General features: G+C 43.2%; 1 protein-coding gene across 1 annotated transcript; it reads right to left on the reverse strand.

Moving 5' to 3' along the window:
• Window positions 1–386: 386 nt before the first annotated feature.
• On the reverse strand, window positions 387–27,698 carry LOC121278241 (trafficking protein particle complex subunit 3-like). The gene is made up of 6 exons (XM_041188466.1): window positions 27,579–27,698; window positions 23,897–23,944; window positions 21,552–21,649; window positions 7,353–7,452; window positions 3,393–3,575; window positions 387–453 (listed from the first exon to the last, which is right to left on the reverse strand). The coding sequence occupies exons 1-6, from the start codon at window positions 27,618–27,620 to the stop codon at window positions 427–429; spliced, it is 498 nt and encodes a 165-aa protein (XP_041044400.1). The 5' UTR covers window positions 27,621–27,698; the 3' UTR covers window positions 387–426.
• Window positions 27,699–27,994: the final 296 nt, after the last annotated feature.

Raw genomic sequence — 27,994 nt, forward strand, 5'->3', positions numbered from 1 at the left:
GTATCATGGGAAATAGCAAAATGTTAGCATTAGCCTCCAAAGGTTCTATTTCTGTCAATGGCTCGTCAGTGAATTTGTGTTCAAGGGCTTTGTTCCAGTGTTGACAACTATTTTCCCCTGAAATCCTGGCCAGCACAGGGTACATTTCAAGCTGCTCCTTCCACCCAACCCCCTGCGCACTTTACATGACCAATTGCTGTCGGATTGCTTCTGCCAGCTCCTTGGATACGCTACTTTCAGTCCAGGTGCTGGGATCCTCATGCAGTGCACTCTAATACCACACTCTTTGGAATACACGAGGGAAAATGTTTAGTCAGGAAATGAGATTATTTGAGGCGGGCCTGAGGCTTCTCTTCTGTGAACCTGCCAGCGCCACGATTCTAACACGCATCTGAAGCTTGTCCAGTCACGCAATTGCTCTGGAGTTTATAACTGCTCTGGGGAATTTCCAAGCTGTGAACAAGGGGTTAAAACAAGGAAATCGATTAGAGCCACTTTTATGGATTAGTTTCGCATGAATGCACATCATTGCTTCGCTTTCCTGATTCCCTGCATTATCATTGAAAGGCTCCCAACATGTCTCAGCCCTGAGCACAACATCCAGGGCATACCTGAGATTGGACTGACATGCCCTCCACCTCTCTGGACTGGGGCAAGGACAGTCTTTGCAAGCTCAACAGCGTAAACTGAAGAGCTTCTTCATGCAGCGCTCCTCCCATTCTGGCCCCATGTGGCTTATATCATTCTATAACATACTCTCTCCCAGTTTTGGCACTGAGGATGCTAACTCCTCACACTCTCCCCTCATCCATGTGTCTGAGTGCACCCTATCCCACTCTTACTCCACAGTGGAGCCCTTGCCCTGCAGCCCCTTCCAATGCCTGAGGCCAGTTTCCCCGCCTTCCCCAGTGCAGCCCATTAAAAACCACCCCTGCCTTACCGCTGGTCTGGTGGGTAGAGACTTGCCTGAGACACCCCCCTGAAAGTGATGTGGTGCTGCCTGCTAAGCCTGGCACTGATTACCATGAGTGTTGCATGATGCAAGGTAGGCGAACGATCCTCAAGTCATGAGCGAAGTCAGATCGTCAGGTGCACGTCACTTATATACCTTTGTGAAACACCTCGTTCTAGTTGCACGCCAATTTGCCGGGATAATCCAGCATTGGGGAGAATGAAAAACAAAAACAGAATTACCTGGAAAAACTCAGCAGGTCTGGCAGCATCAGCGGAGAAGAAAAGAGTTGACGTTTCGAGTCCTCATGAAACATGATAGGGTCCGCCTTGTCCTCACTTATCACCCCACCAGCCTCCGCGTTCAAAGGATCATCCTCCGCCATTTCTGCCAACTCTAGCATGATGCCACTACCAAACACATCTTCCCTTTACTCCCCCTGTCGGCATTCCTTAGGGATCGTTCCCTCCTGGTCCACTCCTCCAACACTACCTACTCCTCAACCCCACCTATGGCACCACCCCATGCCCACGCAAAAGATGTAACACCTGCCCCTTCACTTCCTCTCTCCTCACTGTCCAAGGGCCCAAACGCTCCTTTCAAGTGAAGCAACATTTCAATTGCATTTCCCCCAACTTAGTCTACTGCATTCGCTGCTCCCAATGCGGTCTCCTCTACATTGGAGAGACTAAACGTAAACTGAGCGACCGCTTTGCAGAACACCTGTGGTCTGTCCGCAAGAATGACCCAAACCTCCCTGTCGCTTGTCATTTCAACACTCCATCCTGCTCTCTTGCCCACATGTCTGTCCTTGGCTTGCTGCATCGTTCCAGTGAAGCCCAACGCAAACTGGAGGAACAACACCTCATATTCCGACTAGGCACTTTACAGCCTTCCGGACTGAATATTGAATTCAACAACTTTAGGTCTTGACCACCCTCGTCCATCCCCCACCCCCTTTCTGTTTCTTCCCCCTTCCTTTTATTTTTTTTCAAATAAATTACATACATTTTTCTTTTTCCCACCTATTTCCATTATTTTTAAATATTTTTAAATCTTTTATGCTCCCCCCACCCCCACTAGAGCTAGACCTTGAGTGCCCTACCATCCATTCTTAATTAGCACATTAGATTAGATATATATCACCAACTTTAACACCTATGTGTTCTTTTGTTCTGTTGTCTGTGACATCTTTTGATGATCTGCTTCTATCACTGCTTGCTTGTCCCTACAACCACACCACCCCCCTCCACTTCTCTGCCCCTAGCCAACCCACCCCCCTCCTCCCACACACACACCTTAAACCAGCTTATATTTCACCCCTTTCCTATTTCTACTTAGTTCTGTCGAAGGGTCATGAGGACTTGAAACGTCAACTCTTTTCTTCTCCGCCGATGCTGCCAGACCTGCTGATTTTTTCCAGGTAATTCTGTTTTTGTTTTGGATTTCCAGCATCCTGAGTTTTTTGTTTTTATCTATTGGGTAGGATGATTCCGGCAAGGAGTCCTTCCATTGAGATGCAAACATATGTGCCACGGTGGGAAACATGGCCCGCTATTGAAGGTTGCAGTGCACAATTGAACAGGTTTTACGAGGCCGTAAAACCAATTTTTGGCCTTCTCGCAATATTTTCCACTCCCACCGGCCATGACGCTTGCTGTGAACAGGAAGGGAAAATCTCAACAAAAGGTTGAGATTTTCCTGGTTCTGCACCCAGTAGCACTGGATCACCTGGGTGCACTGAATTTTGGAAACATTGAGTAGGTCATAGTGCACTCCTGTAAAGTATTTATCTCCATTCGGCTCAATGGAGAAAAATTGGGCATGTTTTATTACTGGAGTGCATCTCGACCCACCAATTTCCCAATACTTTCTGCTCCAAATTCTCTGGTACACCAGGGCATAAAATCTCCTCTCATCATCTATTTCAGGGCACTATTTCACAGTATCTTGTCCAACTAACTTTCCTCCGTATGTGAATTTAGACATTGAAAGTTAGCAAGTTACTTGAGCATGGAATGTATTATAGCTGTGGATCCTCTTCTCACTTCATATTCACACATAGGGATTTTCCAGCAGATTTTACTGAGTAACAACCAAAACTGGGAACCTTTGTTGATTTTCCCCTCCCTAATTGAGGAACACTAACATCAGATTGAGGTACAGAACCGTATTCAAGCTTTGAACCTCACATATAAGAACAATTCAACCATAAGAACTTTTGTCAATAAGACCATTTCACCTATTGTATCTGAGGTGATTCTTTGCTGGAGCAATCATTAATCGCTCCCACTGCACTAAACTATTTTCTCCTTCAAATATGGATCTAACTGTCTCTGTAAAGCTGGTCCGTACTCTCTGGGGAAAAGTATATCTGCTGCAACAACTCTTGGTGTGAAAGAAAATCTCCTATTTGCAATAACTGGCTTGATGTTTGTACCATTTTTAGTGCCCCTCTCAGAATGCCACAGATCATGTTGGAGTACAGCAAATAGGAGTGCTTGTCAGGTATTTCCACATAGCCCATCAATGGATTCTTCTCTAGGAATAGTGAGCAGTCATCTCCAGCTTGGTTCCAGAAGGTCACACGAGGGGTCACTCCAAGGTACATCTTGAAAGCAACCTGAGAACCACAAAACAGAGTAACTGTTGTTCAGCCTTGCACCACAGCTGGCACTCCAAAGAACTACAATCAGAAATGTCCTTTTAGCTGTGGGCACTTTCTGTTATTTTCATTTTTTTTTAGCCTTTTTTATTTCCTTGCCTTCCCCTTCTGTCCAATGTTCTCTCTAAACTTAGCAGCTAGCTGTGAGAGCAGCAGCTCCTTTAAGATGTATGCCGCCCTGTGGCATAACAATCTTAAAGGGACTGCACCATGCAAGAAACGCACACAGCAAAGGGAAATTATTGGAATATTGCTCCTGTCATATCCAAATGTGTCAATCTAAATGGATGACAGATCTTATCAATTTAGTTTTCAAAGGTAATGCACACAGCAATAAATAAGAATAGCCTTTTTCAAAATTGCTGTACATTCACCATATGTTAATCATTAGTGTAAATTCTGACAAATGCACTGGGGATGAAATTCTTTGGGGATGAAATTCTTCAAGGATGTGACCTCATCAAATGCACTATGATGATCCTTGCTGATAGCCTCTGTCATTGACCCCACTGAAGTATGTTGTCCTAGGAATGACTCATTTGAGCTAATAGTCTGTGTGCCCACAGCTTTGATATTCCCAATTAAGCCTTGAAAGCTAAATGCAAAATACTGTTAATGCTGAAAATCTGAAATAAAAACAGAAAATACTGGAAAAACTCATCAGGTCTGTCAGCATTTGTGTACAGAGAAACCGAGTTAACGTTTCGAGCCCGTATGAAACCTTTTTCAGAGCTCCTGTCTCTTTAACTAGTTTCTACTTGTATGTTAATTAAAGACCTCATCTGATCCTTTTTATGTTATCATTTGGGCCTTTCTTATGTTCCTTTTTTAATCACTTCTAATCTCCCACCTATGTTTTCTACAATGCTGATGATTATCTTTAGTATGCTTGAATGTCCTTTCCCAATGTTCCCAAACATTTAGCTCTGAAGAAGGATCATACGGGCTCGAATAGTTAACTCTGTCTCTCTCTCCACAGTTGCTGTCAGAACTGCTGAGTTTTTCCAGCATTTACTGCTTTTATTTAAGCCTTGAAAGCCCCTAGTTAGGGTATTCTTGAGATAATCTATGGAAACAGACTTGGCTGCTAGTGTAGAAGTAATGGTTACCCTTAGAACCTCTTCCTGATGTCTCTTTGCCACAAAAATCAGGGACGGCAAGAACAATTGAGAAATAATAAGCACAATGTAGTAAGGTTCAGTGTAAGGTTGGAGAAAAATAATGAAGATTCGAACGGAATAGACATAGGCTGGAAATGGAAAGTTCAGTGCAATTTTTATAAAAATAATCTGGTTCAAATTAACTGGGCAGAGAAGTTACCAAACAGGTCAGGCAAGTGGAAAATCTTCAAAATAAGTTGCATACAAAGTTGCTTACAAAGTAAATATATTCCAGCAGCCAAAAATGGGATGCATCACAATATAGTTTCTTATATGAGTTGAAGGTTGCAAGTGAACTAAAATTTAAAAGGAATGCATATGGTAAATTCGAGGTTAACCATAAAAGATAATCATCAGCGTTTTAGAAAATATGGGAGGGAGATTAAAGTGATTAGAAAAGGAACATGAAAAGGGTCCAAAAGATAACATAAAAGGAACAGATGAGGGCTTTAATTAATATACAAGTAGAAACTAGTTAAAGAGACAGGAGGACTATTCAGTGATAAACATGAGAATCTAATTGAAGAGAATGTAGATATTGTGGAGATTTAAATAAATGTTTGCATCAATTTTTACAAATGATGGTGCAAGTGAGAAGTGCATAGAAGATGCATATGTCAAAGATACTTGTAGAAAAGGAAATGGTTCTGAAAACAATCGCAGAGCTCAAGGTGGATAAATTACAGAGCCTTGAATTCATCCGCTCAAGGGTATTGAGAGAAGTCAGAGAAGAGATGGCACAGGGTCTAGCCACAACTTTTTCACTGCCAGTGGAGCACTTGGAGATGTCCTGAAAGGTTTTATCCAAATGTAATGCTGTTCTTTCTTTTCTTTCTGGAAAACATGCATTTGCATAATTGTCCTTGAGGGAAGGAAATCTGCCATCCTGACCTGATCTGGCCTACATGTGACTGCAGTTCCACAGTGATGTGATTGACTCTTAACTTCCCTCAGTTCAAAGGCAATTAGGGATGGGCAACAATTGCTGGCCCATGAAAGAATTTTTAAAATTACAGCAACTGAGGTCAAGATTGGATTGGGTTGTTATGGTGCCAGTGGTTGAATAGCTTCCTGACACTCGCTCTCAGCCTCCCACATGAGCCCCAGTTTATTGCTAGCTGATAAATTGAAACTGCGTTCTAGCATTAATCGGGACCTACAAAGGAAGAAATAAGATGCAACATCAGAGAAGAAAATATATTTAGCGCTGAGAATCTGAGTCACGGTCCCGAGCTTATGACCACCTGTGTCTTCCAGCACAGAGACCATGGAGTGACCTATGTTGTCTGGAACTAGTCAGCTGCTGCGCTACTATACTTGCATTTTTGGCACCTATCCATCCAATGCAGCCAGCAAACCTGGTGCAAATCCATCATTGTGTGGAAAGGGTTGTTATCCAGGCTGCTCGAGACTCCATTAGCTTCATGTACAAGGAGGCTGATCCAAATCTGTTCTTTTAAAAATATATATATTTCTATTCCTTGGGGGTCTGGGCAACTTCCCTGATGTGAGCTACCACCTGTGGAGGCTGGTATGCCTCATCTCACTTTGCATAGGATTTCTGATCCTATACTGCATCCTGACTGAGCCAAGGGAGCAGGAACTCCTGACTTGGCAAATCTCAGTCCCAGATATCACTGGACACTGTTTCCACCTTTGCAATGGCCATCTAGAGAATCATAGAAAAGACAGACCTGGTGCAACTCCCATCGGAATATCTAAGGAAACTGGAGGTCTGAAGGTGCAAAGCTGTAATACCATCTTAAGTAAGCCTTATTGATCTGATTTGCCAGTAAGCAGTAGAATGAATGATCTCTGCAATTCTGAAGTTCCACTTGGCATATTGCGCAATAGCCAATGTAAAAGAACTGCAGCTTTATTATTAATGCAAATGCATTTTATTGACAGAATTAATTCTTGAGCAATTGCACGATGAAATTGAATGCTTTCAACAGCCATTAATATTTGAACTGATCTATGGATTGCTTCAGGAATCGTAAGATCTGCAATGTTTGGAGGAGCTGCTAAATATCTCATTTCCTTCTAACTAACAGCTTCAATATTAATAGGGAGGAGGGAAGGGAGCGGCAGGGCAGAATGAATTTCCTTAGGTGCAATGGAATTTAACGGTTGGACCTGACTGCCCTTTTTGCCTCTGTTTCCCTGTCACAGCCAGCCAGATTGAGAGGCTGCTTAGCTTAGTGGGTACTTGGCAGTACTCCTGCTCCCCCTGGCCCACAGCAGTGCTAGGAAAGCATTTACTTCTTCCACTTAGCAGTCCTTGTCTCCCTTTAGCTGTTGGGTTTCCTGAGACTCAGGAAATCAAGCTGAGTATGATTAGATCTAAAATGGAGATAAAAATCTTCATTTACGTAGCCTCTTTAAAATAATTAAATAAGTACATTTCCTCCTGGGGGTAGTTTGGCAGTGTGCCCTTCATCCTGCCTCCGTTAACACCAGTGAGGCATACTTAAGGCCAATTGGATTTGGGTTTAGAATTTTTAACATCTTAACATTCAACTTGACCCAGCTTTGAGGGCTATAATTTTCCCCCAGTATGCTCAATATTTCTTACCTTAGCAATTACTTCTGCTGTTTCATGAAAATTACGACATTGTGTAATGTTTGATCGAGCCAGAAAATCTTCTACCAGCCTTGTGCCAATATTGTGTCCTCTTTAAACAAAGAAATAAAAAGAAATGTTATGAATAAATCCAATAGGCAAAGACGAAAACATTTCTTTATTCAGAAGGAAGTTAGAATCTGGAACTCACTACCACAGGGGATAGTTGAAGCAAATAGCTTAAATAATTTCCAAAGGTAACCAGATGAATACAAGAGAGAAAAGGGAATAGAAAGAGATACTGAAAGATTGGAATGAGACAATTGTGATTGGAGGAGACTAGTGTGAGGTATGAACACCAGCACAGACAAGTTGGGTACTGCTCTGTTTCTGTGCTGTGCATTCCACATAATCTTATGGAAATTAATAAAACTACAAGAAATATTAAGTAGAAGTTACAATGTGCCATGGTCTTAATTAGCAATAAAATTATTTCTAATGACTTCCCTGCCTATTGACATCCCAATTCCCTTCTAATACTATCTCCTTTTGCACTTGTCTCTGATAAAGTAATTTTCTTGGAAGTATTCTTGATCAATTGCAGTAACCTGAGCGGAAACCTCATTTACATGTCTATCCCAGGATTCAGGCAATTTTCAGCCAAGATTGTAGCATCCCCCAATTGGGAGATTTCCTGAGGAAATTTGTAATGGATTTTTTCAGCTGTCTCTGCTGCTTTGAACTTTTCTTCTTGCCCATCAAGCCAATCCTTCCCACGTTACCACCAATTCCAGTACTGAATCTCCATGTCATTTTCTTTTCTTTCCCACCTCCCCCAATGCTCTCTTCAAGCTCAAATTGTTTCAAACTCTCCAAAAGAATTTCTACCTCTCTCACAGAGCCGAAAGGGTCTAATTAAAGTCATAAATGTCACTCTCTATGACTGTGGTTCATTATTATTCTTTGTCCTCCACAATTATCCTGCATGCTCTGACATGGTCAATCTCATGATTTTCCTCCAACATCTCTCCTCTGCTATATATCTTAATAGAAGCACACTGCTCTTATCTATGTAATCATATGCAATTAGAGTAACTCTACTAATAGCTTCTGTCCCTGCTCCCACAATATTACTTCTGGAGTACTCCATGGGTTCAGCTTTCACATGTAAACTGATGACACCCCTCTCTCACTTCTCTCAACTTGCCCATTGTCTCTATGCAGACAGACTGCTTTCCACCATCCAGTCTGGGATAATCTACAATTTCCTTCAGCTAAGGATTGGGAAGACCATTTCTTGCTAACCCACCACCCATGTGTTTGAGGGCCTAAATTGTCCTTAGTTCTCCAGTGCTTCAAATTTAAAATTCTTTTCTATGTATTTAAATCCATTTGTTGGTCGCTCCATATCTGCAAAGTCCCCTTGTCCTGCAACAGCCACCTGCCTCTGAGTTGACTGTGTCTCAGGCTCTGATCTCTTGAACACCCTCCCTTTCTTCATCCCGTCATTGGTCACCATGCCTCCAGCCACCCAAGTTCCACCTAAGTTCTTTCTCTAAGCTCCCCTACTCTTTAAAATGGAACCTTGGCTAATATTCCTCTGTCTGTTACTTTAATAGAGATGGTAACCAGTTTAAAGTAATGGGTTAATGTTGCTATTAAAATGGGGGATTTCGGAATGCCACATCTGCACCAATACTGCCATGTGTAATTTCTAGCCTTATAATTATAATTACTAATTAATTTACTGATTCATTTTTCAAGTGTTAGTTAATATGCTAATTAAGTGGCCTGAACCCTACAACCATACATCTATTTTGAATGACCTTTCTATCTCAAGAAAATCTTGAATTCGTTATTCAGCATACAAGGTTTCAGCTGTCTGTTCAAACTCCACTCACAACTGCAACAATGAAATTCCCCTTACTGAACCTCAGTCTTCCTCTCCTTAGGCGGCCAGCCAACTTTCCACTTTCGCTTGTCCGCAATTGACTTGTTTTTGGTTTTATGTTTTGCCAGTTACATAATTTGATCTGCTAGTTACAGCTAGCTATGGAAAATAAGCTTAACTGTAAGCAGGTGGGTTCAATGCTGTTTAAGCCTGGGCTGTTATCGCTCATTGAAAGGGGAATTCAGCCTTTTAATGTTTCCTGGCAACTTCATCACAGCCATATTATATGAATGGCTTACAGGAAATTCCTTATTACTGGAAATGTGATAAAAACATAAGTTCAATTTTTGGTTCTTCCCCTCACTGATAATTTACTGTAAACAAAATAATAGCTGAAAGGAAAGTTTAAAACCTCCAAAACTGACAGAACAATTACTGTTGGTGAAATATCCACTGAACATCTGAAGGTTATACCTCACTCTAATTAAGGCATGGTTAAGGAAAAAAATCCTACACTTATATAAATGGTGGTCATAAAACTCCGCTCTGTCCCACCTAGATATTTTGGTTGCAAAATGGCATCTGTGCTGTATGTGCACACTTCTGGTTTGGCCCACATTAGACACCATTTTGGTGAGAGCGTTAGTGTGAGTGTTAGGAGTGTGAAGGGGAGGCAGATTGTGATGTCAGTGTAGCACTGATTTCAGTGTAGCAGTGTCATTTTCAACCTCAATGACCCAGCTAGTGCCAAAACAGACATATAGCTGAACATTGGTTAAGCAGCAGGAGGGACCTCCAATCCAATTAGTACCATTTAAAGGGATCACTAACTACTTTCCAGTTAGTTTCTGACTGATTTCTACTGATTTTGTCTGAGCTTGCAGACAAAAATTGCTGTGAGTTTTCTATTGCTATTTAAAGTTAGTGAAGTCTGCACTGAGTGGTGTTACAGGTGGTGAGGGCAATGGCTCTGACTTCAGGCTCCTGCTCAGACCACTGGCTCTTAGCCATGTAGTCACCATTCCTCTTAGGCTGCAGCATGAAAAGTAGATTGGGCAGAAGTAAGACAGAGCAGGACGGGTTGTCACAGAAGGAGGAGCATGAGAGTTAGAAGGGCTCTCAGCAGGATGTCACATCCACCAGGCTCTTCAGGGAGCAATTCTGTTATCTTCACCTCAGTGAGGAACTTACTTCAATTCCCCGTGGACAGTCAGTGCCGTGGGCTACACAAGTCTCAGCCTGCGGTGCTGCTGGCCTTGGGGAATTGGTGTAGCCTGCTTGGTGAACAAATTTCTCCCCCAGTGTTTGTGATTTCTCCATTTTGTGATGGATTTGCCAGCTCTTGCAGGCAGACCTGCAGTCCCAGAGCAGCGCAAGGATGGCGCTGCCAATGGCTGTGAAGATGACTGAAGCTCTGAATTTCTTCATGGCGGATTCATTCTAGGCTGGAGCAGGGGATAACTCCCAGTCTGTCTAACACTATTGTATAAGGGAAGTGACTAATGTCTTTTATGCCAAGTGAGGAGGTGGCCTAGTGGCATTGTCACTGGACTAGTACTCTAGATACCCAGATTAATTCTCTGGGGACCTAGGTTTGAAACCCACCATGGCAGATGGTGAAATTTGAGTTCAATAAAAATTCTGGAATTAAAAGCCTAATGATGACCATTGTTGTAAAAATCCATCTGGTTCACTAATGTCCTTCAGGGAAGGGCATCTGCTGTCCTTACCTGGTCTGGCCTACATGTGACTGCAGACCCTTGACTCTTAAATGGCCTAGATATTTTGGTTACAATGGCAATAAATGCTGGTCCAGCCAGTGACACCCACATCCCATGAATAAATTTAAAAAAGACCAGACCACGGGCGGGATGAAGTTTCCAATGGTTACTGAAAAATCAATAAAAAATTTTTAACTTTATTTTTACATGTCCCTCTTCAGGTGACTGAGTCACATGTGGGGACATGTTTATATCATTTGTAAAATGTTTATTTTTGTATTTAAAATTCTTCAGTTCCCTGAGGCAGCTCTGTGCCTTCCCGGTAGCGCTGAGGCTCCTAGCGCACGTTTCATGCTGGCTGGCCAATTTACGGCCAGCCAGCGCAGTCGATACCCGATCGCAGGCAGCGGTCTGTCTTGCAGCCATTCCTGGGCCTGCCTGCCACACTTGCTTGATGAGGAGGAAATCCTGCCTGGTAATGCCATTAAGTGTCAAGGGGAGATGGTTGGATTCTCTCCTGTTCGAGATGGTCATTGCCTGTTACTTGTGTGGTGCAAGTGCCACTTATCAACTCAAGTCTGAATGTTGTCCAGGTCTTGCTGCATATGGGAATGGACTGCTTTGGTATCTGAGGAGTCATGAATGGTGTTGAACATTGTGCAATCATTAGCGAGCATCCCCACTTCTGACCTTATGATGGGTGGATGGTCATTGATGAAGCAGCTGAAGATGCTTGGGTCTGGGATATTACCCTGAGGAACTCGTGCAGTGATGCCCTGGAATGAGATGATTGACCTCCAACAACCACGACCATCTTCCTTTCTGCTTGATATGACTCCAGCCAGTTGAGCGTTTTCCCCCTGATTCCCATTGATTTCACGTTGCTAGGGTTCCTTGATGTCACCCTCTGTCAAATGCTATCGAGAGCAGTCACTCTTACCTCACTTCTTGATTTCAGCTCTTTTGTCCACGTTTGGCTGTAATGAGGTCAGGAGCTAAGTTGCCCTGGCAGAACTCAAACTGGGCAACAGTGAGCAGGTTATTGCTGAGTAAGTGCTGTTTGATAGCACTGTTGGTGACACCTTTCATCATTTTACTGATGATCGAGAGTAAACTGATGCAGTGGTAATTGGCCGGGTTGGATTTGTCCTGCTTTTAGTGGGCAGGACATATCTGGGCAATTTTCCACATTGCCGGGTAGATGACAGTGTTGTAGGTGTACTGGAACAGCTTAGCTTGGGGCATGACAAGTTCTGGAGCACAAGTCTTCAGTACATCTGCTGACCATATGGCTCAGACACACATGTGGGCAGCACACGGATAATGAGAGCCATGCTGCTGCATAAAATGTCATTGAGCAGACTGTGCCTGGAGCAGCCTGGAGGAGCTCTGCAGTACTCTGCCAGAGCATGTGTCATGATGAGGGCATAGCCCTTTCCAACAGGTAAACTGTGAGCAGCAGTGGAGAAAGAGGAAGAGAATAAAAGGAAGAGGAGGGAGGAAAGGAGAAGGAAACCTAGACAGGTCCTTTCCATCCTGGCTATCCATCATTGACTCATCTGACTGCAGTACCAATGAGCACAACCCCAATTCTCCATTCAACAACAATACTTTAATATCAATAGATATTAAAAGCTTTAGAAAGAATAATCAGGGGGAGAAAATCAACAGCCATTTGAAGAGGTTTGAGTTAATGAAGGATAGCCAGCACAGAGTTATAAAAGGCAAGTCAAGCTTGATTAACCTAATCGAATTTTTTGGTGAAGGAACAGGCAAGGTTGATGAAGGGAATGCAGTGGATGTTGTTTTTTTATGAACATCAAGAAGACATTCAACAAAGTGGCACATAAAAAAATGGTTAACAAAATTGAGGCTCATGACATAGGAGAATCAGTGTCTGCTTAGATTTTTAAAAATAGCTTAAGTATGGAAAACAGCGAGTCGTGTTAAATGGTTTTTTTTCATATTGGAGAATGATCTAGACAGTGGTGTTCCCCAAGGGTCAGTGCTAGGACCACTGCTTTTTTTGCTGTATAAATTACCTGGATCCTGGAGCACAGAGTAAAATTTCAAACTTTGCTGATGATACCAAACAACGGCAATGATACAAAACATTGCATAGGTAGGCTAGCAAAATGGGCAGATGGGATTTAGTATAGCGAAATGTGAGATGATACATTTTGGCAGAAGGAATAGGGAGAGGCAATATAGATTTAATGGCACAGTTCTACAGAGTGTGCAGGAACAGAGGGACCTGGGGGTGAATGTCCAACGATCTTTAAAAGTGAGAGCATGTACCAAAGCATATGGGATATTGGGTTTCATAAATAGGAGCATTGAGCACAAGAGCAGAAAAGTTATCCTGAACCTTTGTAAAGCTCTGGTTAAGCCCCAACTAGATTGTTGTTTCCAGCCTTGGTCACTATACTTTATAAAGGATGTGAGAATCCTTGAGATGTTGCAGAGGAGATTTAACACATTGGTTCAAAGTATGGGGGATTTTAGTTACAATGTTAGGTTGGAAAAGCTAGGATCGTTCTCCTTGGAGCAAAGGAGATTAGGGGGAGGTTTGATAGAGATGTACAAGATTAGGAGAGGGTTGGATGAGGTAGACAAAGAAAAGCTGTTCAAAGAACAGAGTATGGGGGATGCTGGAAATCTGAAATAAAACCAGAAAATGCTGGAAATGCTGTTTCTCTCCACAGATGCTGTCATAACTAACTGAGTTAATATTTTAGGTTTGTCGTTCATCATAACCTGCTGAGTATTTCAAGCATCTTCTGTCTTTATAAGGAAAAACTGTTCCCATTTGCTGATGGTACAAAGAGTAGGCAACACAGATTTAAGGTTCTGGGCAAGGGATGCAGGGGGAATGTGAAAAAGATATTTATCACACAGCGAGTGGTGATGATCTGGAACTCACTGTCCACAAGGGTGGTGGAAACAGAAAAAAAAATCAGTGATTTCAAAAGAAAATTGGATGGGCACTTGCAGGAACAAAACGTGCAGGTCTTCGGGAATTGAGTGGGGGAATGTGGCTGACTTGATTGTTCTGTGGAGAGCTGGTATGGACTTGATAGGCTGAATGCCCTCCGCCTATGCCATAAGTGATTCTGATTCCATAATTCTACCGCTTACCTTGAGGCCTTGTGTCTGAGTTTGTGTGTTAACAATTTTCCTTTTCATAGTAACAAGCTGAGATCGCACAACTTCAGCCTGAGGGCGGAAATTTCCGTGCCCACTGGTGTCAGGCGTGCTCAACACCGTGAGCAGACAATATGGTCAGAAGGCCAAAAATCGCATGTTTGCGATCGTCTGCTCAGCCCGTTGATGGTGGGCCGCGTTCCCTGCCATCAGACGTCAGGAACTTCATTGTAAGATATCTGCATATCATTGTAAGGCCAGCCTGCCGGGCTCATGCCCCCACTGGGTCATCCATCCACATGGGAGTGATTGTATGCTGATGTAGAACACGTCTTGACAAGCCTTACGTGTAGAATTCAGGACTTATCGCCAGGGCTTTGCTCATATCGCGGACATCCGAGAAGCAGAAGATGCTGGAGCTCTACAACAATGGCGCACTGAAGTAAAATCCATTGCATGTTGGATGGGTTCTCATGGACATATCTCTGCTGCAAAGCCCACAGAAATTGGAAAGTCACTGTTGAGGGTCTGCTCACAATGGATGACGATCGAGGGGGTGGAGAGGAAGGTCCAGCTGTGTTTGGGTGAGGAGGATGTGCATGGGGGTGGGAAAGGAAGGTTTAGGATCGACTAGGAGGGGAAGAGGTGTCAGGATGGGGTGAAGTTGGGGGGGTGCATGAAGGTATCTGGGTGGGGTGAGGTTGGGAGGGGAGAATGAAGGAGTCAGGGGAGGTTGGTAGTGGGGAGGGAGTATGGGAGGTGGAGTGAGCAACAAGGGAGAAGATGTCAACTGGGGAGGTAGTCGTAAGGGTGGGTGGAAGGTGTAAGCGAAGGAGCTCGGAGGGGGGAAGGAGTGTGGAGAAGGGAGGGAGTCTGGGGAAGGAAGGAATGTGGAGAGGGGAGGGAGTAAGGCTGGAGGAAGAAATAAGGTTGGGGTAAAGAGTCAGGAGAGGGGAAGGACTTAGGGTGGCAGAAGAAGTAAGGATGTCTGAAAGAGTCAGGTAGGGGGAATGACTAAGTGGAGGTAGAGTCCGGGGTCGGGGGGAAGACAGGTTGAGGAGGGAGTCTGGGAGAGGGAAGGGGTTCCATGGGGAGAAGGGGTTCCAAGGAGGGAAGGAGTGCTGAGGGGGGATGTCCAGGTGAACGTGCAAGGGAGGGCTCTCGTGAGTCCATGACAGCCTTCTGGGGACTAAGGATGAGTATGGCATGAGGGACTGGTGAGAATGACCGAGGGCAGAGTGCGGCGGTAGGGTGAGAGGGTGAGGGTTCGATGGTAGCGGTAGAAAGGATGGCGAGGTGGTTGGTGGGAACATCGATGCAGACACGGACCCTGGGAGCGGGAAGGAGGAGGCTAGGGAAGTGAATGTGGATGGGATTTTTGGGAAGGAAGGGAAAGTGCACATTCACCAAGACATCCCAAAGGAAAAGGGTTGTGGCTGGTAGGTCATGGAGGGGAGATGGAATGTGATGCCAGAGGGGCCAACAGTGATGGGGGAAAGTAAATTGGTGACTGGGGGAGTGAAAAAGATTGGAGAGAGTATGACATGAAGCTATTAATGTATGTAATATTTTGGAAAATATTTTTCTTTTAAAATAGAGGTTTAGTCTGCGGGTATGTCTTAATTGGATTAAAGCCAGCTAGTCTGGGTGCTTTGATATTTCCTAGTTTTGATATATAAGAGAGATAGCGTGCATTTGTATTTTTTGAATACAGCATTCGAGAAGTGGGGTGAAAACTGATGCCTTTCTAGCAGCTACCAAGCAATATGTTTATATTACTAATAAAATTGGTATTATAAAAAGGGTTTCACTGTTAAAAGGCGAAGTTCAAAGAGGTTTTTGATACAATGAGAATTAACATTCAATGGGGCTGGTAGGTATAACTTCAGTAGTTTTCGGGTGTGCAGGCAGAGGCAATGTAAGATCAAAAAGCAGCTGCAACTCCAACTGGCTCCCCTGTGAAAGGAACCTCATTTTGAATTCGTAAGGTGAAAATGCTTTGCTTGGTATTTGGTTAAGCCTATAGGTTTCTGTTGCCTTAATGGAGCTTAGTTTAGGAATTTGTTAAAGTTATGATAATAGTAATTTGTAGACATGTGTACATATATTTTAACCTGTGTAAATTAATAAAATGTTTCATTTAGTAAAACCTTGAGAACTAATGGTCTGACTCCTGAGTTTAGGGTCGCATCTCAAACATAAGACTTAAAATTATTGGTTATGACAGTTGTTTAAAGTTTCCCTCTGGGATTTTTAAATAACTCCACTTTACCAACTGCATCGGTCATACCGGAGTATGAGAAACCAAATCAAGACCATGCTGTCTAAATCGAAAGTGAAATGACAGTTGTGGTGGGCGAGATCAGGTGCTGCATGGGAGTGTGATCAGTGGGTGGGTGGAGATCCAAGTCAGCTCAGATGGACAACTGAAATAGAACCCCAGCAGGCAGCATTGAAAATGCTCAGGACAGTAAGATAAGTGTGATATGTGAGGGATCTGTCTGTGTGGGAGAGTGTTTGCACGAGGCTCCGAAAAGCCCTGCCACACACACACACTTCTCCCTCTAGGATCACCCATGGGCCGGCTGCTCCCCCTGCAGTGACAGAGGAGGAGGTTGAGAGGCTCACAGGCAAAAGGGACTTGGAAGGAGAGGACAGGTTCTGAGATTCTTGAGTGGTTGACCCAGAGTGTCCACCTGCCGCCCTCCTCCCTTCGGGTGTCCGGGACCCCCGGCCTGACTCATTGAAGGGAAAGAGCATCAGGAGGGACATCAAGGTGTTGTGTTTCCTCTCATGTTGCCACTGCAGGGACTCATCCATGGCTCCTGTGACAGAGTGCAAGCCTGCTCACATCTCCACATTCTGCTGGACCAGGGTCTCCATGGTTTTCGCCATCCATTTGGGCTAGAGGAAGGTTTGTAGTGGAGTTCCCCAGCAGTCGGTCTTGGGACCCTTGCTTTTCCTGATATATATATTAATTATCTAGATCTTGGTTTGCAGGGGACAATTTCAAAGTTTGCAAATTATATGGAAGTGTTGTGAACTGTGAGGAGGATGGTGTGGAATTTCAAGAGGAGATAGACTAGTTGGCGGAGTGGGCATATAGGTGGCAGATGAAGTTCAATGCAGAGAAGTGTGAGGTGATTCATTTTGGTAGGAAGATCATGGACAGACAATATAAAATAAGGGGAGAAATTTTGAAGGGGGTGCAGGAACAGAAAGGCTTGGGTGTATATATGCTTAGATCATTGAAGGTGGCAGGACAAGTGGAGAGAGCTGTTAATAAAGCATATAGTATCTTGGGCTTTATTATTAGGGGCATAGAGTACAAGAGCAGGGAGATTATGCTGAATTTATATAAGACACTCATTAGACCTCAGCTGGAATATTGTGTACAGTTCTGAGCACCATATTATGAAAAGGATGTGAATACATTGGAGAGAGTGCAGAAGAGGTTTATAAGAATGGTTCCAGGCATGAGAAATTTCAGCTTTGAGGATAGGTTGGAGAAGTTGGGACCTGATTGGAGAGACGAAGTCTAAGAGCAGATTTGATGCAGATGTTCAATGTCAGGAGGGGGATAGACAGAGTAGATTGGGAGAAGCTGTTCCTGCTTGTAAAAAGATCAGGAATGAGAGGGCACAGATTTTAGTGATTTGCAAAAGAAGCAAATGTGATGAGAAAAAACATTTTCACACGAGTGGTTTGGGTCTGGAATGCACTGCTTGGAAGTATGGTGGAGGTAGGTTCAGTTGAGGAATTCAAGAGGGCATTAGATGATTATTTGAATAGAAACAATGTGCAAGGGTATGGGGAAAAGGCAGGGCAATGGCACTTGGTCATAATAGTCATTTGGAGAACCGATGCAGATACAATGGGCTGAATGGTCTCCTTCTGTGCTGTTAACGTTCTCTGATTCTGAAACCTCCATACACACACATATGGGCACCATTTCAACAGAAAGAAGGCAGAGACACCGCTCCAACTCATGTGCCACTCTGTTGAGGACTTCCAATAGTTTTGCGTGATGTTCCCATGTCTTCTGCTGACCCTCCAGGATGTGTTGAAAGGCCAAATCCAAAGGTTCGCCATCTGACTTGGACCTCACAGATGCCTTTCCCCAGCAGTTCTCCAAGTGCTGGGGAGCTCGGCCAAATCTGCCTCCTCCTGCTGCGGACATGTGTCCATGGGTGACCACCAGATTGTGAACCCGAGCCTGTTCTAGATCTAAGTCCCACCGAGGTGTGTGTCTCTGCACTGGTGGAGGGTGTGGGTAAGTGCTATGATGGCGCTTATCTTATAGGCTGCTTATTTCCAGCTCTTCAATGGAGGAGTTGTCCTCTTGGCTGGAGGTGAGGACCTGAATGGAGCTGAGGGACTGTCTGGCTGAGGATGTCGGCTGCTTGGCAGAGCTCCCTGTGAACCATAGTGGAGATAATCAATGCATGGCAGCAGAGTCAAAAGCAGGAAAGAGAACACTCACATTTGTACTGAGAGATGGATGATGTGATGCACAATCCTCACGAGGGTGTTTGCTGCCGACCTCAACGTCATCATAGGAACAATCTATGTCCTCACCAGTCAAAATGATGGCACACTCCTCAAAGTGAGTGAGGGGCCTAATGTGGGTCACTCCACCCTCGGTCTGGGACTTCTCCTTGCTGATGTGAGCCAGCTTTGCCTGCATGGAAATAGATGGAGTGTGAGCAGGACACAGGGCACTTGCTTATGTGATGAGCGGAGCCATGGATGGGATGAGGACACGAGGATAAGCCTGATGGAGTTGTGAGGGTGTATGTGAGAGTTAGTGGTGTTATCCCTTGAGGTGTGAGATCACTGTGGGTATGTGATGGGTTTGTGAGTGTGTGAGTTGAGAGTGAGGAAAATGTGACTTGCCCTGGCAGGACGGGTGAGACCATTCATCCTGTAGTGGCACTGGTGGTTGTCCTCTCTTGCAGGGCATTACTGATCACTGCTGCCACCACCTCCCATGCTGGATTGGTGATGCAACTGCCCATCCTGCAGCCAGAGTGAGGGTACAGGACATTGTAGCGGGCTCCCATGAAGTTCAAAAGGTGCTCGAGGAACATATCATTGAAGCAGAGGGCTGCAGTCTTTTTGCCTTTTGAGGCAAACCTGTTTTTTGTGCAGCAGTCCTAGGCTGGAAGCAATGAAAGGTCTGCGTGTAGCTGCATTTTAAATGTGGCACCCGGCGTGATGAAACTGTGCGAGATGATGGCGTGGCAGGCGAATGACAGCGTGCCCACCACAGAAATGGTGCGTTTCCCGGGAATGCATAATTAATGCGGCGGGTTTGGGATGACACAGCTTGAGAAGCTGCCGTTGCCGTTGGCCCACTACCATACTTAGTGCAAACCTGGGACAATTCCACCCTGAGGCTCCACTTCCAAACATTGAGTGGCTTCTGCTTGTGCTGCGAAGTAAGCTAGACATCGGCCATTCGTTTCTGCACTACGGTTCTCATGGAGTTAATTGGCCACCATTTTCATGTTGGGAAGCCCTGAACAAACTTAGCTCCTCCATGCTCCTTGATAGTGACCACATGCTTTCTGGCAGGCCTAGCAATGCACCAAGCATTCGTGTGTTCATGCCTATAAGCCTTTTTCTGTATGCTGACCCACCAAAATCCTCATCTGATTTCTCTGCTGCAGAAATCATATCTGACCTCACCGTCCAGGGAGCTGGCCAAACCCTTTCTCCCTGCCGAGTTGCAGCGAACATGGAGGTGGCCTACTAATTGGCTGCCTCCTGTAAAACTAAACTGGTGAGTGCGCCGTATCAGTGAGCAGCATCAGGAGCCAAAAGTGGTCCCACCTCCCGACTATTTTCTACCTTGGTAAGACTCAAGCCACACTGTTCCGTGAAAAATGAGTCTAAATATTGCTTGAGTATTAAACCTGGAGTATTAAATCTGTTTAATGCCTCCAAGCAAATCCAAATGATGACAATCAGCAATTCAACCCAGAATTGTGTGTGAAATCCAGACTTTCAAACAGGCATGTCTTATTAGCTCTGCACCTATTTAGTGATTGTTTTTACACATTGGCCAAAATAACTCACAGCTGTTGTTTGAGAGACAAATATTGGCCAGCACACCAGGGATAGCTCCCCTGCTTTTCTTTGAAATAGTGCCATGGGATCTTTTATGTCCACCTGCTGACGCCTGCAATGCCCCTAAATGCGGGATACTCGACTGCAAAGTTTGAAAGGCAGACTGGTCCTCTCAGCATGGAACATTGCACATTAGAAGTAGACGGGCACAAAGTGGGCAAAGTTCTACATCAGGAAATTGGCTTTTTTTGAAGATATTCTATGATATTTCAAAACATCAGTGTAAAACCTCTAACTTACAAGAAAAAAAAATCCTCTCAAATGTTTATTGTATGAAAATTTGAAAATTGCGATGTCTCAGCTAGTGTAATACATGAAGAATATAGTGCAGGGGGTGGGGAACCCCCGGCCTGGTGGAGCCAGGTCTGGCCTTTTGCACTTTTCCATCCGGCCCGTGGAGAGATTTCAAAATCTGGCTCAACCCACCCCACACCACCACCAACCCCCCCCCCCCCCCCCCCCCCCCCCCCCCACCACTCCCCCACCCCACGTGCTGCATTCTGGGCCAACCACCGCCATGTTCTGTTGCCTGAGGTTCAGCTGTCATCACCAGATGCCCTGACTGTGGGGAGAGAGCGAGGCCCAAGATCCAGGAGCAGGAGTGCAGAGCAGGGACAGGAAGCTGCTGATTGGGTGGTGAAGTGTCAGTAACTCAGGGTGGGGAAGAAAAGGAGCAGGGCATCCAGTTCAATCGGCGGCTCAACCTACTCCCCCTCCCAGCTCCATTGGTGTCACAGGACAGGGGCTTAGCCCCTGCAGACTGAGGAAGAGGCCCTGGTTCCAGGCCCAGGTGCAGCCTCACCCTAGGTGTTGGCCAGAGCCTTGCATTGTTGAGTCACTGTCCTGGGCTAGTCTGGGTGTGAGACAAAGTGTGAAAGGAGAGGGAGAGATAGAGAGAGAGAGACAGAGGGAGAGAATGGGAAAGTAAACAAAAAGTTGAGCTGAATTTCAGGAGTACTGGGATTGAGACACATAGGCTATTCTAGTCATTAAGGAAAAGCAAACTCAGTCATTGCATAAAAGTGGTGGGTGAGTTGAACGTTTCTGTATTCTCTGAAAAAAATGAATTAAATTAACTTTTACGTGTGTGTGGCCTGCGACTGATTTTGTCTATGTGTGAGTGGCTCTTGATAAGAAAAAGGTTTCCCATCCCTAATATAGAGGCAGGTATGTGATATAATTCAAAGTGCATGCTCCTCAGGTGTGTTAGGGGTTACTTACAGGATATTTCTTTTTATCTGGGCATTATATTGGCCTAATATCAGTTGGTTTCTCATCCTTCTTCCTCTGATAATGGATTACAGTGCTATAACTATTACTCACATTTTATCCAGCTCTTTATTGATATCCTCATCCCTTTTGCAGTCTTCACACAGCTGTGCTACTAGAGTTCCATATGTGAGAATTAAGAGTTCAGTGCCCTGCAGGGTAGTGACAACACTTTAGGAAAATAATTAAACAGGTAGAAACACCTTAAACATCATGTTTAGACCCAATTTAAATGATAGCGCTCTACAAATCAGGTCATTCTATGTATAATAAAAATAATGATTTTTTTTCCCCTATTGATCAAGGTGAGGAATGGAAAGATTTTGCACTTTGGGCACTCAATGTCAGCATTAAATATTCAGAGGCCATGTAAAGCACAGCCAGTTTTATGTCCTGAGAAGTCCCTCTATAATACATATTCACCTTTAAGACTATGGGCGTACATAAACCATATGGACTGCAGTGATTCAAGAAGTCAGCAATGCCAAAATCCCGTGAAAGAATAAAAAAAACAGAATTAAAATTTTACTAGCGGCTGTTTTTCAGAGACGAGTATCCCAAAATTGTGATGTAGCCATCAGTATAAGATGGGTCAATAAGAAACCTTTGGTGCAGGAAGACATGCCAGGGTCTGGGTAGATGACCTGATCTGCGTACATCACCAGGTACATCTGCCATGCTGAAAAGTCCTGCTGAGGTGCACTGACAGGAGGACAGAATATTGCCCCATCCTATGACCTTCTGGAAAGATGATACAACTGCCTCTGATGTTCTATATATAACATGCTGCACAAAGCATCCAGATTCCAGCCTAGTTTCCAGCCATTCCAGGAAAGATTTTGCCAAAGCCAAAGCAGGTATATCCCAGAACAACTGTGGATTTTTGAGCCAACATGCCTTTTGAGAAAGAAAGAGAATATTGAAAGATGACACAGCAGTCTGCTCTGCCCCATATCCTTCTATTACATTTATTTTGGGAAGCTGTTTGGTCAGACATCACTAACACGAAATGGAACAATGAATGCAAAATAGTTGATCGGTTATATTCTTCATTTCCATTTTTGGTAATGCTTATGCATCCACATGACCTCTCTAGTTTCTTGTCAGAGATGTGTAGGAAGTACTTGATTTGGAAATACTAAGTATTGTAGGGAACATATGATTCCATTAGAAGTATGAGGATTCATGGTGTATGCATTACTTTGCAAAATTTTATAAAGGTACCTAACCCATAGGATGATCCTAGATGAATTACCACTTGCATGAGATAGATTTATTAAACTGTTCATTGAGCTTTACTGGGGCTTTTGCAAGACTACTGTGATCTACTTCATAGATCTTCACTGTGGACAATGAAGCAATGCTCACACCACTCCCCTGAAGTCTATCTGCATGGTCCAAGTCATTTTGAGGACCAGGCCTAAGTTGTTCATTGCCAGTGAGCTATGAATGTTGTATCAGTACACAGAGGCAGTTTACTAGTTGGGAAAGGAATCCTAGCAACTCCTCCACAGAGCTGCGCTGGAAATTAGATCTTAAGGTGGAGGGAAAGCATTCACAAGATATGGGGTGGTGCAGTTAGGCCTGCAGTGGGCAAAAGGTGTTTGTGAGGTCAGGAGGAACATTAAATAAACTAAATTTAAAAGTGCTTAGCCTGAACAGTTTTCTGAGCAGCTTGCAAGGTTTTAAGGGATTTGGTTAGAGTGGTTAAGCCACTCTATGCCTGGTATCCAAGGGAGCTTGGTGCACATTATGGATGTTGGTACCTCAAATTGCCTTCAGAGTCCCTGTATTTCACAGAATCCTAATTAATAAGGGGCAGACACCTTGGGTTTCCTTGAAAGCCCCAGATAAAATGTCAGCAGCTATGTAAAGAGTAAGAATGGGCCACTCAGTTCTGCACTGCCATTTTTGTCTCACTATCACCCTATTTAAATCATGCCTGGGCCATGAGGAAACATCCCCAGTGTATTCCTACATATCAAATCTGGAAACTGGAAACAGTGAGAAAATTAATGTTGAGTGAGAGAGAAATAAGATTGTATTTTTTGAAGAATAGTCTACAAGGGTACATTTAATTTTTGTGTTAGCTTTTTAAAGACTCTTCGCAAAGTAAAACAAATGCTAGCCATTAACTTAAAAACAAAAATAAAAACAAAAAAACTGCGGATGCTGGAAATCCAAAACAAAAACAGAATTACCTGGAAAAACTCAGCTGGTCTGGCAGCATCGGCGGAGAAGAAAAGAGTTGATGTTTCGAGTCCTCATGACCCTTCGACAGAACTGTTGACTCGAAACGTCAACTCTTTTCTTCTCCACCGATGCTGCCAGACCAGCTGAATTTTTGCTAGCCATTAACTAATTGATCTAAGTGAGCCTATTGCAAATTTCACACATACCATGTGATGTGCTGAAGCTGTAGATGAGGTAGATGGCAAATGCCAATCCTAAAGGATAGGGAACATAAGAGTATAGATTCTTAATGACAACCTAGATAAAGAACAGTTGCAGTTATATCCACATTAAAACATTTTCTGTGACCTCCAGATATGTTAAATGCTGAAACTAAAGCACTTTGGCTGTGAAAAGGGTACAAAGGGAATACAGCTTCTCTTTTGGCTTCACTCACTTCCTTCAAATAAAAGGTGTTTCTAATGGAACCAGCATGAGTCCTAGTTATGCCTGCCTTTTCATGGCATGTGTGTAACATTCTTTGATCCAGTAGTCAGGTCTCCTCCCTCACATCTTTTTCCAGATTTGGGAGCATTTTTTGCATGCTACCACCACTTATACATGCCACATCTTCCTCTCCCCTCCCCCTTCAATGTTCCAAAGATGCTGTTTCATCTAAGAACTTGGCCTACTCCTCAATCCCCCCAAAACCCTCTTCCCTTCCCACTGCATCTTCCCATGCAGGTGAAGGAGATGAAACACCTACCCTTTTACCTCTTTCCTTCTCACTAACCAGGGCCTCAAACACTTGGTCCAGGGAAACAGTGATATGCTTGTACTTCTCTCAATTTAGTATGATGTATTCACTTCTCACAATGTGATCTTTGCATTGGGGAACACCTCTGTTTAGACAACACCCTGAGTTTCCGGTTATTTGTCATTTAATTTGACTCTGAGTTCCTTGTCCTTGGCCTCCTACGCTGTCCTAATTCAACAGAAGCTGAAGGACAATATCTAATCTTTCGATTAGGCTCTTTAGAGTTCTGAACTCAACATCGAGTTAAACAATTTCAGATCATAACCAATGGTTCCATTTTTCCAGAAACCAGCCGTTGGTAATAATTCTTATATTTCCTAATTACACCTCCTCTGGACCAATCATTTGTTTCTTCACTTGTCCCATTACCATGTCCTTTTGCTCTGCACCTCCAAACGTTTATGATTTAATCTCTCCTGTTTTCCACCCTCTCACAGACCTTCCCTTCTCTCTTACCTCCCCACTCTCCTCTGTACTTCCTTAAAACCTGTTACATCACTAACTTTTTCCATCTCTGAAGAAAGGCAATTGATTTGAAACATTAACTCTATTTCTCTCTCCACAGATGCTACCAGACCTGTTGAGTATTTCAAGCATTTTTTGGTATATATTTCAGACTTCGAGCATTCACAGTATTTTGCTTTTAATGAAGGACAATTGAGTTGATAATCGAAGTGGGCACATGTGTTGTGCCAAATGACTTTAGGAGTAATTCTGCAATCTGTTACCTCTAGGAAGGACATCTCAGGAAATAAATAATGGGTGAGCAGCCTAGATTTTCTATCTCTGCAGAAACACCCCTTATGTGTACTGGACATAGGTACATTAAAGTAAAATAGAAAATGGTGATTTTATTGAGGTATTGAAGCATCTGGATGAAAATAATCTGGCTCTCAGAGTGATGTTCAATGTTAACAGAGGTTTTAGAACCAGGGCACATGGGTTTCAGCTTAGATAATGAAAGATGAATATGTTTTAAGATATAACTTGATAATTTTCAACTTCACCAACTGGCCAGTAATCTGGTGAAGAGGATCATCTGATTATTACAGACCAACCTAATATCGTTCCACTGAAATCCATGGAATGAAAATTTGGTGGATTCTATCAAGGATGGGTGATCTTTTCTCTGAGGTTACTGTTCCTAGAATGAAGTTGAAAACTATTCCCAGCACAGGGGATAGTGAATTTGTGGACTAGCATACCTAAGGAGTAAGCATAAGAAGATGGCAGGGGCTGGATAGTCTTTTTTGGCAACAAAGCTTTTGAAAGTTTACAATATACTTGGTGTTCCGGACAGGTTTCTTGCTTGAAACAGATAACTTTATTAGAGAGCTCGCTTAGAAGCTACATGCTTGAACCAGGTCCACAACTAGAAAGCTCTGCCCCTAGGATTAGCCATGATTAGTGCTCATTCATCAGTACAATCACTTGACTCCTAAAGGCAGTAGGAAAGGTTATACTTACAACAATTACAAAGGTATAAAAAATGAAATGGGTAGGAAAGGTGACTTTGAGGCTGGTATGATGATGGAACTGGTCTTTTCTGGCCCAGAGGAGCCCGAAAGGCATACGAGAATATCGGCTGGTGGTGGGAAGAGGTTACTTAATTTCGTCTAGTGTTGTATCTTGGGTTAACAAGCTCTCCATGGTTTAGCTGATTGCTGAGGAATATCCCAGAGTTTTGCCTGAAATTGGCCACATTTTTTTTCTGTATTTCCTTTTTACCCCTTTAGAAGTTATCATCTTCAGCAGTTGAGTTGCATTACGGTAGGGAGAGCACTGGTGATCTTTTTGTCACTTCTTTTCCTATATATGTTTGTATATAATTGGACCCAGCATTATTTTATTCCAAAATTCCCAATTCATGGAGTTATAGCTACTGTCAATAACATCAACTGGATGACTGCATATTCCTACCCAATATCATTTTTTCCAAAACAAAACTCCATACAAACAGTGTTGGATCAAAGTCCACGCAGTGAGTTGCTGCTTTCTAGTTATCCAGTTAAAAATAATGCCTTTAGAATATTAGCAGAAATAGATGGGGGAATAATCTTGGATTTGTTGCTGATACAACCCTGTCATTCTTGCAATACCACTGTTAATTATGCCAGCATATATGTAAGCAAAATGGAACATATTTTACATATTCAGTCAGCGGCACTTTAGATCACCATTCACTGCCAAGTGTAAAATTAGTTTTCGCTGTGCCCCAAACAATTATTAACATCCTCGCTGATTGCATCCAATATAATGGACCCCATTCAGGATGATAAAACACTACTTGGAACAGAAAGTTTTACCATGTGACTAAATGGAATGACATTCTTGTAGCCATTACTGTCTTTAATCAGACTTCAGTGAAAAGCTGAACGTTAATCTGCATTTGCTTAGCAAGTGAAAGACAATTTGCAAAACAAGTTCTCACCTTTGCCTCAGGCCAAGCAACACACTTTGGATATGATAACACTTGTATCAATCAAGCACTAATGAATAGCCAGATCTTAACAGTTTGGTGTTCTCTGAAAAGGGGCTATGAACAAATAGATTGGTCCTTACTTGCAATTTAAAGAATAATTTTATATAATAAGGCCCCATGAGACAACAGTGGTTACTGAGCAACTGACAGAACCTTATCAAATGCATTACTTCCCCAGCCTCAGAATAAAATACATTTCCTCTCACTATCTCTTTTGTAAGTTCCAGTTTTTCGCGTCATGAACAGGTTTTAGAAAACTAAATGTAACACTAAGCATGCTACATAAACCGATACAAGGCATTTCACTTCAATGACTGATTTTAACATTGACTTTTTTTCTGTCCATTGTACTCAAGATATTTTCCAATTTTATTGCGTTACAATCATTTGTTAAAATTCTGTTGTATTTACATTATTTATAATTTTTTTCCAGGTATCTGTCTTCACCTTCTGTAAATAAATACCACGCTGTCTTCACTACTGTAAATAAATACCACAATATAGAAGCTGATTCTTATTATGATACTGAAGCTACTGCAGTCTTACAGGAATTAAGCACAGTTGTAATAATGGAAAAAAAAATACATGCGATGGTGCAGAAAGATCTTACTATTTTTTGTTTTTCTGATCTTCTACTTGATTGTTGAGACATGGTTCACTGAAATCCATCACATGGTATGCATTATCCGGCGGTTCAGTTTAAAGCATCTCTTGTAGTTCTCTCCTCCTGTGATCCTTAGGAAAAATGCTGCTTCTTCAGATTTCTTTTCTTATTAAAGGCACCAACAGCACCGCAGAAAACAAGTCAGACTGGTGCCACAAATGATGCCAACGAGAATCTTTGAAAACCAAAGAGATATCTCCCCCTGTAGGTTAAAAGAGCCTGTTTGTCTGTTCATTATTTTGAAAGAGTTGATATCAATAAGAATTAAAATATGTCAATGGAGAATTCCCAAAATGAAAGACCATTTGAAAATCATACAATCATTGATTAACAATATTTCCCATGTAAGATACAATAAATCT

Source organism: Carcharodon carcharias, chromosome 5 (assembly GCF_017639515.1).
Source record: "Carcharodon carcharias isolate sCarCar2 chromosome 5, sCarCar2.pri, whole genome shotgun sequence".
NCBI classification, from domain to species: Eukaryota; Metazoa; Chordata; class Chondrichthyes; order Lamniformes; family Lamnidae; genus Carcharodon; species Carcharodon carcharias.

Coding starts and splice junctions, on each gene's coding strand:
- LOC121278241 (XM_041188466.1), bottom strand. CDS start 27,620: ATGTCTCAACAATCAAGTAGAAGATCAGAAAAACAAAAAATA. Junction 21,650..23,896: donor CAGCTTCAGCACATCACATG/GTATGTGTGAAA, acceptor ACTACCCTGCAG/GGCACTGAACTCTTAATTCT. Junction 3,576..7,352: donor CAGCAGAAGTAATTGCTAAG/GTAAGAAATATT, acceptor TGTGGTTCTCAG/GTTGCTTTCAAGATGTACCT.